At 38.6% G+C, this 15707-nt stretch overlaps 1 protein-coding gene across 3 annotated transcripts in view; it reads right to left on the reverse strand.

Moving 5' to 3' along the window:
• The window catches only part of LOC110069791 (uncharacterized protein F13E9.13, mitochondrial), a 35463-nt gene that overhangs the window by 4777 nt on the left and 14979 nt on the right, over positions 1–15707 (reverse strand). For all 3 annotated transcript variants that reach the window (XM_072980882.2, XM_078380346.1, XM_072980883.2), the window contains exons 4-6: positions 15168–15348; positions 4700–4850; positions 4012–4139 (exon numbers count right to left, since the gene is read on the reverse strand). In XM_072980882.2, the coding sequence (XP_072836983.2) occupies positions 4012–4139; positions 4700–4850; positions 15168–15348 (460 nt within the window). The remainder of the gene's footprint in view (positions 1–4011; positions 4140–4699; positions 4851–15167; positions 15349–15707) is intronic.

Here is a 15707-nt window from a genome sequence, read left to right on the forward strand (position 1 = left end):
TCTCACATCAGTTCAGCTTTCAAAGAGACAAGTCATTAGATCAAAACGCAAACTGGCGTAAGCTGTTCAATAGGTTTATTTTGTAATATGATGAAAGGAATACAATTGTGTCTACACTTAAACAGCAGCAGGAGGTCCGATGGTACAGACAAGCTCAATTTGCTGTCATAGATCTCCATTAGGAGGAGGGAAAATACCACCCACCCATCCTATCATTCCATTTCCCCCATTCAGAAATACAGCGCTAGGATGCATCCATCTGGTTCACTATGAGACAACATACATTACTGAGAAAATACTGAAGTGTCTCTCAGGCACAATTTCATCAGCACCTCCTCAAAAAGGTATGGAACAGGTTTATTTTCTTCATAACTCCACTATCCCAATTTCTAGTTAAAAATCTCACAGGGTTGGTCATATTCTGTGTTCTGAACACACAAGGAAAGGAAAAGGAAGAAGTTTCCCCCACCGACCCACCCACCTGAATTTTGCATATTGCAGATTTTGTATCCTGACTGCAGCACTGAATCTTTAGCAGCATTTAAAATGATTTATGAACAACTCGAGCAAATAAAAGGTAAACAAGAAGGTGACAATCAGGCAGATGAGTTGGCAAAAGGTCCACTCTGCTAGTCACCGAGAATCCTTCCCAAAGGTTCACTTTAGTTTGGGCGCTATGGCCTCATTTTCTCCTGCGTCTTAGGAAGCTGGACATTTCCTTTTTCTTTTTTTTTTACAGTTAGGCTATTTACCCTATAACTGAGTAAAAAGCATTCAACAAAGTTTATTTTCTGCACATTAAAATAATGTGTAACTGTTGCAGCAGCGGAAGAGAAGAACACTTTGCCTGTAGAGCAGGTGGCAGGTTCTTCATAAGCTTAGCACTTGAAATGCAATATTGGCAAAGTTTAGACCAGGACGAGGAAAGCATGACTTTCCAGATGTTGGTGGAGAGCAATGCCAAGCACACCTCACCTTTGGCTGTGCCAGCTAAGGCTGAGGGAAGCATCAGTCCAACCACATTGGAAGGGCCACACTTGCCCACCCCCAATTTTGGTGAATCCAAGGAGCAAGCATCCATCCTGAAAGACCCATACAACAGCCCTTTCACAAAATACAACCTTAGACAGGAGTCCTGCTCATGCCAACAAATGGATCTCCTCGCCCATGAATTTTTAATAAGGGATCAGATCTGGCTATTAAGGTCTATACCAAGAAAGCCTATCAGGGATCACATCTTATTCTGCTGAGCACTTACGAATCCAACGGCTCTGCTCTGACTCATGTATACACCTTAAAATAATGTAATGCATTTGTATCAATGAAAATCTGACTCCCAATGGCGTCTAGGCATTTTCACTTATACTTTTATTTCTTCCGATGTTGTTGTTCTCACTGGAATGTCAGTTCCCAAGCTAAACCTCAGTATTTCTCCCCTCATGTTTTTAATTTACCTTCATTAGAAATAACCTTTCAAAAAAGGTTATGAAGAATGTCATCATTCATGAGCTACAGCTATCAAAAATGAGGGCTTTCCTTTTTTTTTAATTAATAGAAATATGTTCATCCACTTATATAGTTATCAGCTTACTATGACAGCTAGTTACACCAGAAAAAAACACCCCTGAAACTTTTTTCTTAGGTGACTATGGTAAGGGGACTGTCTGTGCAGACTGAACAAAATGGGTTCAAGTTAAACCATACAAGAGAAGAACTAAAACAGTAATTAGTGTCACTTATATCCCATATACAGAAATTGGCAAAAAGATGATTTGTCACATAAACAACAGCAAAGGTCTTTTGGATGAACAATTTTAACATGTTAAGAGGGTTTGAATGTGCCAGGAGAGCAGAAAGCAATACCTTCAAGAAGCTAAACTCCACTTCAAATATAGACTCTTGAAGGCCCACAGAGGCTGCAATGGTCAAAAGCTGAGACATCAGACTAAGAGGCATCCATTCTTGAAGGACACTTACTGGGCAGTCCGAGCAGCAATAACTGAGCCCGAAAAACCCACAACAACCAATAACTGGTACTGTTGAAGAAACTTTTGTATACAAGAAAAGTGACCCTGAAACTTGTACGCTTGTAACTACTGCATAGAAGAAGGCAATGGTAAACTACGTCTGAATTCTTATACCTTAAACACCCTATCATAAGAAACAAGAGATGCTACTGCAGAATGAGATTCTTAGGTAGGAGTGGTGATATAGTCAATTTCTGGGCCCAATTCAAAGGGCTGGTGTTACTTATAAAGCCCTCTACTGTTTAGGTCCAGGCTATCTGAAGGGCCCTGTCTCTCCAAATAAGCCTTGCTGGCCCTTAAGATCTTCAGAGGAGGCCTTCCTCTCAGTCCCATTACCATCAGAAAGCCCAAAGACCTCCTTCATGATGCGGACATGAGAGAAGGCTTTCTCTGTGGCTGCTTCCAGGCTGTCGAATGCTCTCCCTCAGGAGATCGGGTTGGGCCCACCTCCCTTTTTATCTTTCTGAGGACAGTTGAAGATCCACCTCTTCAGGCAGGCTTTTAATGCTCATAACTGAGTCCCTGGGTGCCGGTTTTTAGCTAAGCAAGCTTGCTTTCAAAGTTTCAAATTTAATGTATTTTAATTATTTTAATAGTTTAATTCGTTTTTAAATGTGTAATTTATTGTGTTTTTAATCTTACTTGTTTTAAAGTGAGTCACTTTGGGTAGAGAGAAAAGTGCACAAAAAAAGATACAGAATAAATAAATAACTGATGAAGAAAGCAAACGTATTAAAGATTTTAGATACCGTAGTCCTATCATCAATCAAAATAGTGAACCACAGCCAAGAAATCTGAAAAAGACTGAAACCTGGAAGGGCAGCTATCAAGGAGGTGTGTGAGGCCAGAAAGTTTGATCCTTGAATATCACCCTAAGAGCCCTACAGAACTATATAAACCTCTGGGGAAAAACAGAAGTCCGTGTTTGTCACAGTTGGCCTTAATCCTATTTAAAAGTTAATTTCAGTATGAAAAGAGATAACAATTTCCATTCATTTCAACATTCATCTGAATGTTAAAGTAAATGTTGCTTCATTGTTGTAATGATTCCAGGCTACATCAGCTTGACTAGAAATAGTCAAGCTGATGTAGCCTGACTAGAAAATAAGACCTAACTTGAAAATAAGCCCTAGTATAATTTTTCAGGATGCTCATATAAGCCCTATCACCCCAAATAAGCCCCAATTAAGTGAAATCCTGCCTTTCACCATTGTGCAGCAACCAGAAGATGACATGACTGTATTTGAATAAATATAGATGGTTCTACATGAAAAAAATAAAACATCTCCTGAAAATAAGCCCTAATGCATTTTTGGAGCAAAAATTAATATAAGACCCTTGTCTTGTTTTCGGGAAAACATGGTACAAGCTTTATTCAACTATAGTTGGAAAAAACTTAACTGTAATGACGTGTCACTACAGACTAAGGCTAAGCTTAACCATATTATGTCATTATCGATTATATTGGTTGCATGTGAAAACTGGACAATGAAGAAAGCTGACAGGGGAAAAAACTGATTCATTTAAAATGTAGTGTTGGAGGAGAGCCTTAGAACTACCACAGACTGTGAGAAAGACAGAAAAGTACATTCTAGAACAAATTAAGGCTTAATTCTCATGAGAAGTTAAACTAACTGTAGCAAAGCCATACTTAGGGTGTATGATATCACAAGAAGGCAAGACTCACTGGAGAAGAGGATAATGCTAGGAAATGTTGAAGGCAGCAAATAAAAGGCAGATCTGACATGAACCTGCTTAAAGGAAGCCACTGCCTTTACTCTGCAAGGCCTGAGTTGCACTATTAATGACAGCACCTTTTGGAGGTCATTAATTCACAGGCTTGCTATAGGTCAGAAGTAACTTGATAGCACAAAACGGCAACATTCCGTCTCAAACTCACTGGAAGAACAGCAGCAGGCGAATGTAGCTAACGAGGCAAACAAATGGCAATTCCGTATATCTCGGACGCTATCCTGGTTCTCACCTTCTAATTCCTTGGGATCTGCCTCCAATCCGGTTGCACTTCCAGTCAACACCACACCATCAGCCATGAAGAATTCAGCTGCCTTAGCGGTCTCTGCGACACTGACATCAGCTGTAAGAGCATGAGCGCTGTCAACAGCAGAAACATAACCTGTTTATTTTGTGCAGTTATACCTGGAGTGACTAGTGCAGTCGTAAAACCTTCATTCTCTTTGCAAAATAACTGACGGATTATGTTTCTGTCTCCTCAAGATTTAATAAATCAAAGTAAAGTGTGTTAGGATTGCGTGCTTAGCTAACAACCACTCATTCACAGTGGCCCCCATCAACAATATACATGTTACATCTATTCAGATATTCAGCGTATCTGTTTGTAGCTATGTAATGTTTCATAGAAAGGACATTTTCATTCAGGCAGTCCCATATTATACCCTAGAATGTACTCGATGTGCCACTGTTTTATAACCTCTTACCTGCTCAATATCTTAAAAAGCTCAAGTGTGAGTGAGGCTATCTTTGTGGCTGGAAATAACCAGGTCCTTGGTTCATTTAGTCAGCATAGACCTTTTATCCCTGGTAAACAGAGATCATCCACCCATCATTACCGTTAAGAGAACTCTTCAGTGTGGTCCTCCTTGCCAAAGTAACTGTCTACTAGAAAAACATTTTTATCATGGGTTCCTATTTACCTGTGTTTCTTTTTTATGTCAGCAAAAATCTGGACGTGTTCTGCTCCAATTTGCTTCCGGTATCTTAGCAAGTCGCCAGCACAGGCATTTAAAATCCCTTCGTCTGCCACATGAGAAAAAACAAAGCCTTCTGCTCGGATAAAGTCAAGACCTACAAATGGTGATAAACCAAGATTACTGTAATAAATCTGAACGAGCATCAGGCAGAAACATGCTTCACTACTAGACAATCCCAAATACAAATGGGGTACGTTAAGGCAAGTGGTGTATTACTATGCTGAGTGGATGCACACCACTATGTCATGCTTGCTCCATGACCTTGCGCACATCATTGTATCTTTTCCTAAATATCCTGCAGGTTGTTTTAAAGAATGGCACAGGTGCCAGAAATGTATTTCTTAGACAGGAATTAGTGGGCAATGAAAAGAGGAAGGAGCTGTGCCTCAAACAGAAACTGCAGTACAGAAAATTATTCTGCCACCTGTTAGATTTCTGCATGTTTCACTGTTCTCTCATTTGCAAGCCAGTCCTACTATCCATGACCTTCGCCAGATCTAACACTTGAGGTTTTTAAATCGACATTTCGTGAATGGAACTGCTGCTGTTCTATACCAAAAGCATTTGCTCTACCGTTACGTTATAGCTCCTCCTTAAAGCACAAATCCTGGTCAATATTGCATCATTATAATGCCACTCTAAGTGAACAAGGCAGGCAGCCGTGCAATTCACAGCAAGGAGACAGAGATCACAACAGAACAGAATTTAACTCTGACTTAATACTAATTGTTCTGTCAAAAAACAACAAAACAAAAACCAGGACTGGGAGGCTAGAACACAAGCCAGATTTGGTGGCATTGACCAAATAGTCCTGAAAATTATCAGGAAAAATAGCAAAATGTGATTTACAGTGCAATCTGCATCTCTATTTGTATCTTTATCACTTCCATAAATGCTCCCAAGCTTCAGTAATATGCATCATTCTGTTCAGTCCCCAAACAGATGTAGTTAATTAAATCAGGATCTATGCACAGGAAATTATGCACTACTGAAGAACACATGGCACACCTGTTAATAATGAAGCAGTTGTGAACAAAGCCTGGCAAACCATTTCAGATATGGGACAGCTCTTGCTGTTCACACTCAGATGCGAGGAAAATGAAGACAGAATGTAGTTTTAGACAAGACATTTTTTTTTGCCATTAAAAAGCAAGAAGATATTCTGCTATAAAGCAAGCCCTTAAATCAAGAAATAGAAAATAAGGCTGAACTTTGTAACTCTGATCCATCAGTGTGCTCAGTGTTAATATTTATTAACCTCCAGTCCCTATTACGACCCCTTTTATTTTATACCTATTGCTTCCTTGTGTCTATAGTGCCTGCCATTATCCTCTGCTGACAGAGTCCCTCACAATTATTATTCTTGCCATGTTTTTCTAAGGGGTTATTGAGAAAGTGCTTCAGAAGCCTGAGATCAATTCAACAGTAAAGAAATGGGGTCGACTGATAGGACCAGAGGCCAAAAACGTTACATTTTTGAACTGCATCTCCCAGAATCCCCCTACCGAGCATAAGGACTACCTTTTTTTTGTAGGCTCTTAAAAACTAATGTCACCCATCAAGAATGATGCATTATGACCATCTGAGTAATTCACACAGGACCTCATTGAAAAACCCCTTTTTAAAAGCCATACTTTTTTAAAAATGTGGATTTTACTGCAGTAGTAGTTTTATATCAAGCCTTTAATATAGCAGTGAAAATAGGTTTTCCTTGCCAGTGAACCAGATGGCACAAAAGGCTTTAAAGTGGAAGTGTCACATTTTGGAGCTCTCAAAAAACATATTACAATGCAGTAAGGATTAATTTTTTTTTAAATCCTGCTTAAAAACACAACACTCAAGATTTTAAGATTCAGTTTGAGCAGGCTGTGGGAAGTAAGAGTAATTCCCTCACTAGTCAGGTTTTGATAATATTTTTTCCAAGTCTATATTTTTAGATATGACTTTCAGAACTATGAACAAAAAGAAAACTATAATGTAAAGAATGTGCCCAACTACACATTCAGAGGCCTTGGACAACTGTTTTCTCTCTCTCTCTCTCTCTCTCTCTCTCTCTCACTCACTCACACACACACACACACACACACTTTAGTGTCATCATTTTCTTTTTAGTGCCTTTTTTTAAAGAAAAAGAGAGAAAGGGGAGAGAATGAAGGGGATGAGTAATATGCAGGACAGAGACTGAGGAGAAAAAAATGGGATATTTGGCAAAAACTATTGCAGGTTATCACCAAATTTGAGCCCTGACTTTGAAAGTTTAAGGCTACTAACAGAAACTTAATAAAGAGCTATTATTGGCTCAAGATTTGTAAGTTTTAACTTGCAAAGTCGCCAGATGCACTAATGGAGTAGTATATACATCAAATAAATTTTAAAAATATGATGGTTCCCAATATCAAACTGTAAAACATTCTCATTCCTATCACTCAAAAAAAAGAAAGGCCACCTTTTACAAAATAATTTGCAAAATAATTTTTCTTTTCTTTTTTCTTTTCTTTTCTTTTCTTTCTTTTCTTTTCTTTCTTTCTTTCTTTCTTTCTTTCTTTTTTTTTTTTTTTTTGATGTGGCAGAAACATTCAACAGACTGTTACTTATGTGGCATCTGTGTATGTTGGTACCTTTTCCAAAGAGTACTAGAAGAAACATAAAGAAAGGAAGACTTGTTTTGGGGTTCTGTATTGATAACACGGACAGCTAGTATAACTCGATGGACTGGAGTGACCGCTTGCATAGCTAGTAGCTGGAAGCTTCAGTCCCTCACTATTGGACCATAAGAGAGGGTCCAACTGAGATTTCTGCACAACTAGACAAGTTGGAGAGTGCCAACAAAGACCACTTCTGTGTACAGTGGACCCTCGACTTACAGACGGCTCGACTTACAGACTTTTCGAGTTACAGACTTCTCTGGCTGCAAAATTTTGATTCGACTTGCAGCCAGAGAATCGACTTACAGAACAGAAAAAACTTAAAATGGAATAAAAATAGAATAAAAACCACTGGTTATGGGATTCATCGGTTTTCAGTGCATTGTAGGTCAATGGAGATTTGACTTACAGACTTTTCGACTTGCAGCCACCATTCCAATACGGATTAATTCCTTAAGTAGAGGGTCCACTGTACTTGATACTTAGGAAACCTTGGTCAATCAACTTGATAAGACATTACCGTGTTTTCCCAAAAATACGACAGGGTCTCATATTAATTTTTGCTCCAAAAACGCATTAGGGCTTATTTTCAGGGGGTGTTTTATTGTTTTCATGTACAACAATCTACATTTATTCAAATACAGTCATGTCATCTTCTTCTGGTGGCTGCACAAGGATGGAGGGCGGGGTTTCTCTTAACTAGGGCTTATTTTGGGGGTAGGGCTTATATTACGAGCATCCTGAAATATCATACGAGGGCTTATTTTCAGGATAGGTCTTATTTTCAGGGAAACAGGGTACAATAATTATTATATTCTATTACAAGTTTCATATTTGTCCTGTTTTGGACACATCATGAAAAGATAGGATTCTCTGGAAAAGACAGTAATGCAGGAAAAGGTTGAAGGCAGCAGGAAAAGAGGAAGACCAAATATGAAATGGATTGATGCCCTAAAGAAAGTCACAGGCTTCAGTTTACAAGAGTTGAGCAGGCTGTTGAGGATAGGATATTTTGGAGATTGTTCATTCACAGGAACGCCATAAGTCAGAGGCAACTTGACAGCACATAACATAAAAGGTTAAGGCAAAAACGAATGATTTTTATTTGTATACATCTGTATTTTAATTATTTTAATAGTTTAATTGCTTTTTAATGTGCAATTTATTGTGTTATTTATTTATTTATTTATTTATTTATTTATTTATTTATTTATTTATTTATTGCATTTATATGCCGGCCATCTAGACATAGTCTACTCTTAATCTTTTAATCTTACTTGTTTTCAAGTGAGTCACCTTGGGTCCCCTCACTGAGAGAAAAGTGCCCCACAAAAGATACAAAATAAATAAATAACTGATAAATAAATAAAAAAACTAATTTGCAAAGTATGATTTTCAGAAATTCAGGATTACACTTGACATGAATTGTTTGAAATGATGGGCATGGTTAGCAGCTAGAGATCAAACAAAGATGTTTGGTTGTTTAAAACTGTCACTCCTAAAAGTTCTACAGCTGCCTTCGCCCATGCATATTCACTCAAATGTTAGTCCCCTGGCTTCAACTGAAACTGCAACCCTAAATTTGCATTGGATCAGGCTCCAGGGTTTATGTATATATCTGTATATAACTCCAAGTTACTGGAAAAGTTGTTGAAAAGTTATTCAGAGGTCCATTTAATTCAAAATAAATGAAGAATATAAAATGTTATCCTAAGACAGAAAGGGGGCAATCATATTCAAGAAATCTTTTCTAGAAACACAGAAATAATGTTAAGAAAGGAGGAGGTGCACTTGAAATTATAAAGTGCACTTTAATGTGAAGCTGTATCGGCTGTTTAATCAATTCTGTTTACTGACTCAAGATCCTAGATGTTTAAGTAAACCAAAGCATTCATCTACAACAATGTAGGAGGAAAAATGCTGTTATATTTTTTGAAAATAAAGTGTAATATGAAAAAAAGTGGTGCCAATCTAGGAAACAGATGTTAGGTATAATGGGTGATTCATCTGTCACCGTTTGCATCCAGATACATTAAAGAGATTGTATAAAAGTAATGTGCGCTTTCAGTATTAATCACCTAGCATTCTTGCACAAGACAAAGAAATGAAATGCTGAAACTTTTAAACCAGTGTTTCAGCAGATAAAGACAAAGCTGTGTTGGCACAATTTGCATTATTAATGTAGTTGGCTTTTTATTCAAGTAAACTTTCTCTACTTTTGCATGAAATACGCTATGCAAAGTTTAAAGTATATATTTTTACCCTCGTGAGGGTTCTTATTTGGCACAGCAGAATTCACCACTCAGCCTGATACATGTCTGGTAAATAATGTAACCAAAAAGGGGGGGAGGGGGCACTTTTTGGGATACACACACACACATATATTGTTGTTGTTTAGTCGTGTCCCACTCTTCGTGACCCCATGGACCAGAGCATGCCAGGCCCTCCTGTCTTCCATTGCCTCCCAGAGTTGGGTCAAATTCATTCTGGTAGCTTCGATGACACTGTCCAACCATCTCATCCTCTGTCGTCCCCTTCTCCTCTTGCCTTCACACTTTCCTAACATCAAGGTCTTTCCCAAGGAGTCTTCTCTTCAGATGAGATGGCCAAAGTATTGGAGCCTCAGCTTCAGGATATTTCCTTCCAGTGAGCACTCAGGGTTGATTTCCTTCAGAATGGATAGGTTTGTTTTCCTTGCAGTCCAGGGGACTCTCAAGAGCCTCCTCCAGCACCACAATTCAAAAGCATCAATTCTTCGGCAGTCAGCTTTCTTTATGGTCCAACTCTCACTTCCATACATCACTACTGGAAAAATCATAGCTTTGAGTATGCGGACCTTTGTCGGCAAGGTGATGTCTCTGCTTTTTAAGATGCTGTTGAGGTTTGTCATTGCTTTCCTCCCAAGAAGCAGGCATCTTTTAATTCTGTGGCTGCTGTCACCATCTGCAGTGATCAAGGAGCCCAAGAAAGTAAAATCTGTCACTGCCTCCATATCTTCCCCTTCCATTTGCCAGGAGGTGATTATAAGCTTGAATATTGCTACAAGAAGCTGATGATCAAAGCCACAATCAGCTCCAGTTCTTGTTTTGGCTGACTGTATAGAGCTTCTCCATCTTTGGCTGCAGAGAATATAATCAATCTGATTTCAGTATTGCCCATCTGGTGATGTCCATGTGTAGAGTTGCCTCTAGTGTTGTTGGAAGAGTGTTTGTGATGGCCAGCTTGTTCTCTTGACAAAACCCCATTAGCCTTTGCCCTGCTTCATTTTGAACTCTAAGGCCAAACTTCCCTGTTGTTCCTTTTATCTCTTGACTCCCTACTTTAGCATTCCAGTCCCCTATAATGACAAGAACATCTTTTTTTTGGTATCAGTTCTAGAAGGTGTTGTAAGTCTTCATAGAATTGGTCAATTTCAGCCTCTTCAGCATTGATGGTTGGTGCATAAACTTGGATTATTGTGATGTTGAAAGGTCTGCCTTGGATTCATATTGAAATGGTTCTATCATTTTTGAGATTGTATCTCAGTACAGCTTTTCCCACTCTTTTGTTGACTGAGGGCTACTCCATTTCTTCTACGGAATTCTTGCCCACAGTAGTAGATATGGTAATCGTCTGAACTGAATTCATCCATTCCCGTCCATTTTAGTTCACTGACACCCAGGATGTCAATATTTATTCTTGCCATCTCCTGCTTGACTGCATCCAGCTTACCAAGGTTCATAGATCTTACATTCCAGGATCCTATGCAGTATTTTTCTTTGCAGCATCGGACTTTCCTTTCACTTCCACGAACGTTCGCAGCAGAGCGTCCTTTCAGCTTTGTCCCAACCACTTCATTAGCTCTGGAGCTACTTGTCCTTGTTCTTCACTCTTCCTCAGTAGCATGTTGGACACCTTCTGACCTGAGGGGCTCATCTTTCAGCGTCATATCTTTTAGTCTTTTGTTTCTGTTCATGGAGTTTTCTTGGCAAAGATACTGGAGTGGCTTGCCAGTTCCTGTTCCAGGTGGATCACGTTTAGTCAGAACTCTCCACTATGACCTGTCCTTCTTGGGTGTCTTTCACAGCATAGCCCATAGCTTCTCTGAATTACTCAAGCCCCTTCGCCACGACAAGGCAGCAATCCGTATATATTTTACTGGGCTTCTAAAATATTACAAGTAGGAGAGCTTTGAGTCCAGCAGGATTCTTCTCCAGGATCAGGTACTACAGAGCTTGATGATGCAGAGGAAGGAGAAAAGTCCACATGATCTGGACTAGAGGAACTGAAATTCATCCTACATTACCTGAGATGAAACCTCCTTGCAACAAGCTTGGAGATTCTTTCTTGGAATATAACTTTAGTATCTTGACTTTACAACATCTGGTCAAGACAATTTTCTCTCACAGCCCCTTCAAAATGAAAAACGTCCTCTTGAAGAAACATCCGCCTGGACTTGAAAGCTCTTATTTTCTTATATTTTAGTGGCTCAATAAGAGTATTACGTAGCACTGTTCGTGAATGAACCAGAACACCTTTGTGTCCATTTTAAAGAGAGAGAGAGAGCAAAGGATAAAAACCTGTAACAATATCTAAAACCACCCAGCTGTGTGAATGAACTCACCTTTGAACCCACAGCTAAGACGGTCACTACCCCTCGGCCTGCGGTCAGTTTAGGTTAATTTAATTTGTGCCTAAGTGAATTTCATTAATTCCATTGAAGTGTAATAGTTCATTACAGTAGATTACTACAGTATCCTGAGGTATAACTAGAATTAGATGAGTAATTCTAATGATAGAAAATTAATCCTTCATATCATTTTATCAAACTAAAGGGATAAAAGCTATCAATGGAAATATATCATGAAGATGCATAAGGTAAAAGGTAAAGGTTCCCCTTGACAATTTTTGTCCAGTCGTGTCCGACTCTAGGGGGTGGTGCTCATCCCCGTTTCCAAGCCATAGAGCCAGCGTTTTGTCCGAAGACAATCTTCCGTGGTCACATGGCCAGTGCGACTTAGACACGGAACGCTGTTACCTTCCCACCGAGGTGGTCCCTATTTATCTACTTGCATTTACATGCTTTCAAACCGCTAGGTTGGCGGGAGCTGGGACAAGCGATGGGCGCTCACTCCGTCGCGTGGATTCGATTTTACGACTGCTTGGTCTTCTGACCCTGCAGCACAGGCTTCTGCGGTTTAGCCTGCAGCGCCACCACGTCCCACAAGATGCATAAAGCAATTGTTAATATGGCCATGGAAAGAAGCTCAGATAGAACAAGGGCTTATGATCTGTCTCTCAATATTGGGTTCGGAGATATTGGTGTATACACTTGACATCTAATTGTGTGGTCTATGTGTGATAGGATTTACAGGCCAACAAATCTCGAGACGCAAGGTCCAATCCAATGTGAATAGAAAATATCTTTTGTTGAAAGGAAGTAGGATATCTGAGACAAAACCACTTTCTATTAAAAGCTTTTTACTGTTCCAAACTAATGGTAGTGTAAATTATATCTGCACTAATGTTAATATAAAGTTAGGGGCAGAATTTTAGAGGCATGGTATAAGCTGAGTTGCACAACCTGATTAAAGTGTTACTTGTCAGTACCGCTAACACAAAAACTGCTGGACTCATGGCATGAGATAATTGTGAGATGTTTTCAACAAATAAAGTGCTCAACGGTTCATAAAGCTATACCTCCAGGGACACACAAGAAGGACCTTTGGGCATTCTTAAACAATCCCCCTTTTTTATGATGAGAAGAAATGGACACTATTTAAGGGACACAGGGCCATTCTGAACTATTTGCTGGCAGAACCCCTAAAAAGTTAGTGCAATTTTAAACACAAGTATAAGACTTTAATCCCTTATGACTTAAGTTTTTCCAAATTCAATACTTTACATTTATGACCCAGATTATAAGACAACCCAAAGGACTCTCAATATCAATGGAACTGCTAACGGGCACTGATAATCAAAGGGTAAGGGTCTCCAAACTCTATAAAATAATGATGAAATCCTTATGTAGAAAGGCTTAGGGTCACAGATAAATATGGAGTGGTGATCAGGTATATCATATTAACAAAGAAAAAAGGGAAAGGATTTTGAATAACCCAATATTTAAATCAGTTTCCATTGCCTTATAGTGGTACTACATACCCCTAAAATTAAGCTAAATAAATCAAGACATGAGCCCCAAATGTTGGAAGCAATGTGCCTCATACTTGCATATGTGGTGGAAGTGCCACAAGGAACTATGATTCTGAAAACGGGTATTTGAAAAAAACAGAATTAATAGCTAAGCAAACAATTCAGTTATTCCCCATACTGGGCCTTCTGTCTCTTTACGCATAACCTACCAATCTTACCTATTTTTTTTATGTCTGGCAGTAAAATTAATAAATAAAAGTTTGAGGGACTATGATTAAACCTATGGGAGGAAATATGAGAGAAATTAACTAATAGAGCACTAATAGGGAAATTAACAGTTCCTACACGTGAAATCAATATAAATAACTACAACAAAAGATTTTTATTGTTATGTTCTTCGCTAATATCTCATATGAACTTACAGAGAGATGTTTTAACCTTCTCTGTTTAGCTAAGCTACTAAATAACCCTCCCTCGGTTTCTGTGTATTACATGTTTGTTCCCCATAGTTTTCATTAAAAAAAATTTAAAAAAATAATTAATATCAACAAAGATGAAATGGTACACCAAGGTTAGCTCTTAAACTGCAGGAAGTAGGGGTTTCCTCTGTGATACGGAAGAACTGTCAGATCAAGAACATTATATGTCCTTTGGACTTCTCAGCTGGATTGCATAACTTTGGGTAAATAGAAGCTAACCTCTCCTCTACTGGATCTGTAAAATGTGACAGATGTGCCAACATCAGCAGAAAATGTGTATGTATAGCACTATAAGAAATAGAAAGAGAAAGAAAAAGGATTCAAACAATAGTGATATAATAAAATTTATTTTTTATGATGTTTGCTTAATACATTCTAACCACAAGTCTTCCCCAGAGCATGAAAAATCACTTTCCAAACTGTAAATACTGTAGTTGTTACAGTATTCACAGTTCAAATACTGTAACAACCACACCTCTTACTTGTTACAGTATTTCAAAACTACTGTGTTGCTATTGCAACTGTTATATTATTTGTTGTGCCACTCACTACTTTTTCTTTATTATTTTTTATCCCTCTCCCCCCAAACATCTTATATCCAATAACAGAAGGGTATAAAACTTGAAAAAAAATCGTATCAAAGTATCTCTAAAATGTCGTTTAAAAGTATTCTTTGAAAGGGACTAGCCTGTAAACTAACAAAGTAACTTCAATCCTACTTGTATTGGTTTTGAAAGGTAACCTTGTTATACCATCTTTTCCAGACTCCAACTAGCTATAAATAACTAGTCATGCAGTTATTTGTAACTCATTACTTCTAGTCTTCCTTTGAGCAAACCTGAAGTTCAGGTAACCCATGCTAGAGCAAGACAAAATAAGTTCTTTGCCTGAGAGAGGCTTGCATAGTCAAAATATGCTAGCCATTTATTGCAAAATAAATCGCTATTTTCTAGAGTCAGCCTGAGGCCCATCTCTTCATTTATTCAATACCACCACCTTAGAATGACTGGCTGAAGACTGAAATAATATATATTACAGAACGGCACAAAATTCATTGTAGTTTTGCACAAGCAGTCGCAAATCTAGTCAACTCGATCACATTTAGTCTACCCTTCTGTGCAGTACAGAAAAAAAAATTCGAGTAGTTCCACTTACCTGAAGCAAGTGCAACAGCTACAGCCTGTTGATTTGAGGCACAAAGAATCTGAACACCAACTGGAAGAAGAGGGCACGTTTGTTTCACCCTCGCACAAATGACTGCCATGGCTGCAGTAATTTCTGGACCAACATTGATTACATACGGCAGGTCATGCATGTTCTCTACAATTAAGCCATCCTATGGGAATTAACACAGAGGAAGTAGATTAAGATCAGCGGAACTCCTCAGAAACAAATAGAGGGCTTTGCATACAATAAAAAACCAGATAGATAATGCTCAATAGTTTGCACTGTTCTTATGTAGCTGGCAGTGCAGCACAGTATCTGTTCATCTAGGCTTATACAGTAATCTATATACTGAGACTATGCTTATATAAAGTAAGGCAAAAGCCTCATTTATGTAGTGAAGCTCATGAAAGATATTTTATGGGTCTCAAGCATTACTGTGAAAGAGAAGGCAGTATCAGCAAACAAGCTTAAGACTAAGGTGCCATACTACATTCTACCAAATACAATTTTTCCTTCCAAAGAAGAGAT

This window comes from Pogona vitticeps, chromosome 10 (assembly GCF_051106095.1).
Source record: "Pogona vitticeps strain Pit_001003342236 chromosome 10, PviZW2.1, whole genome shotgun sequence".
Lineage (NCBI taxonomy): Eukaryota > Metazoa > Chordata > Lepidosauria > Squamata > Agamidae > Pogona > Pogona vitticeps.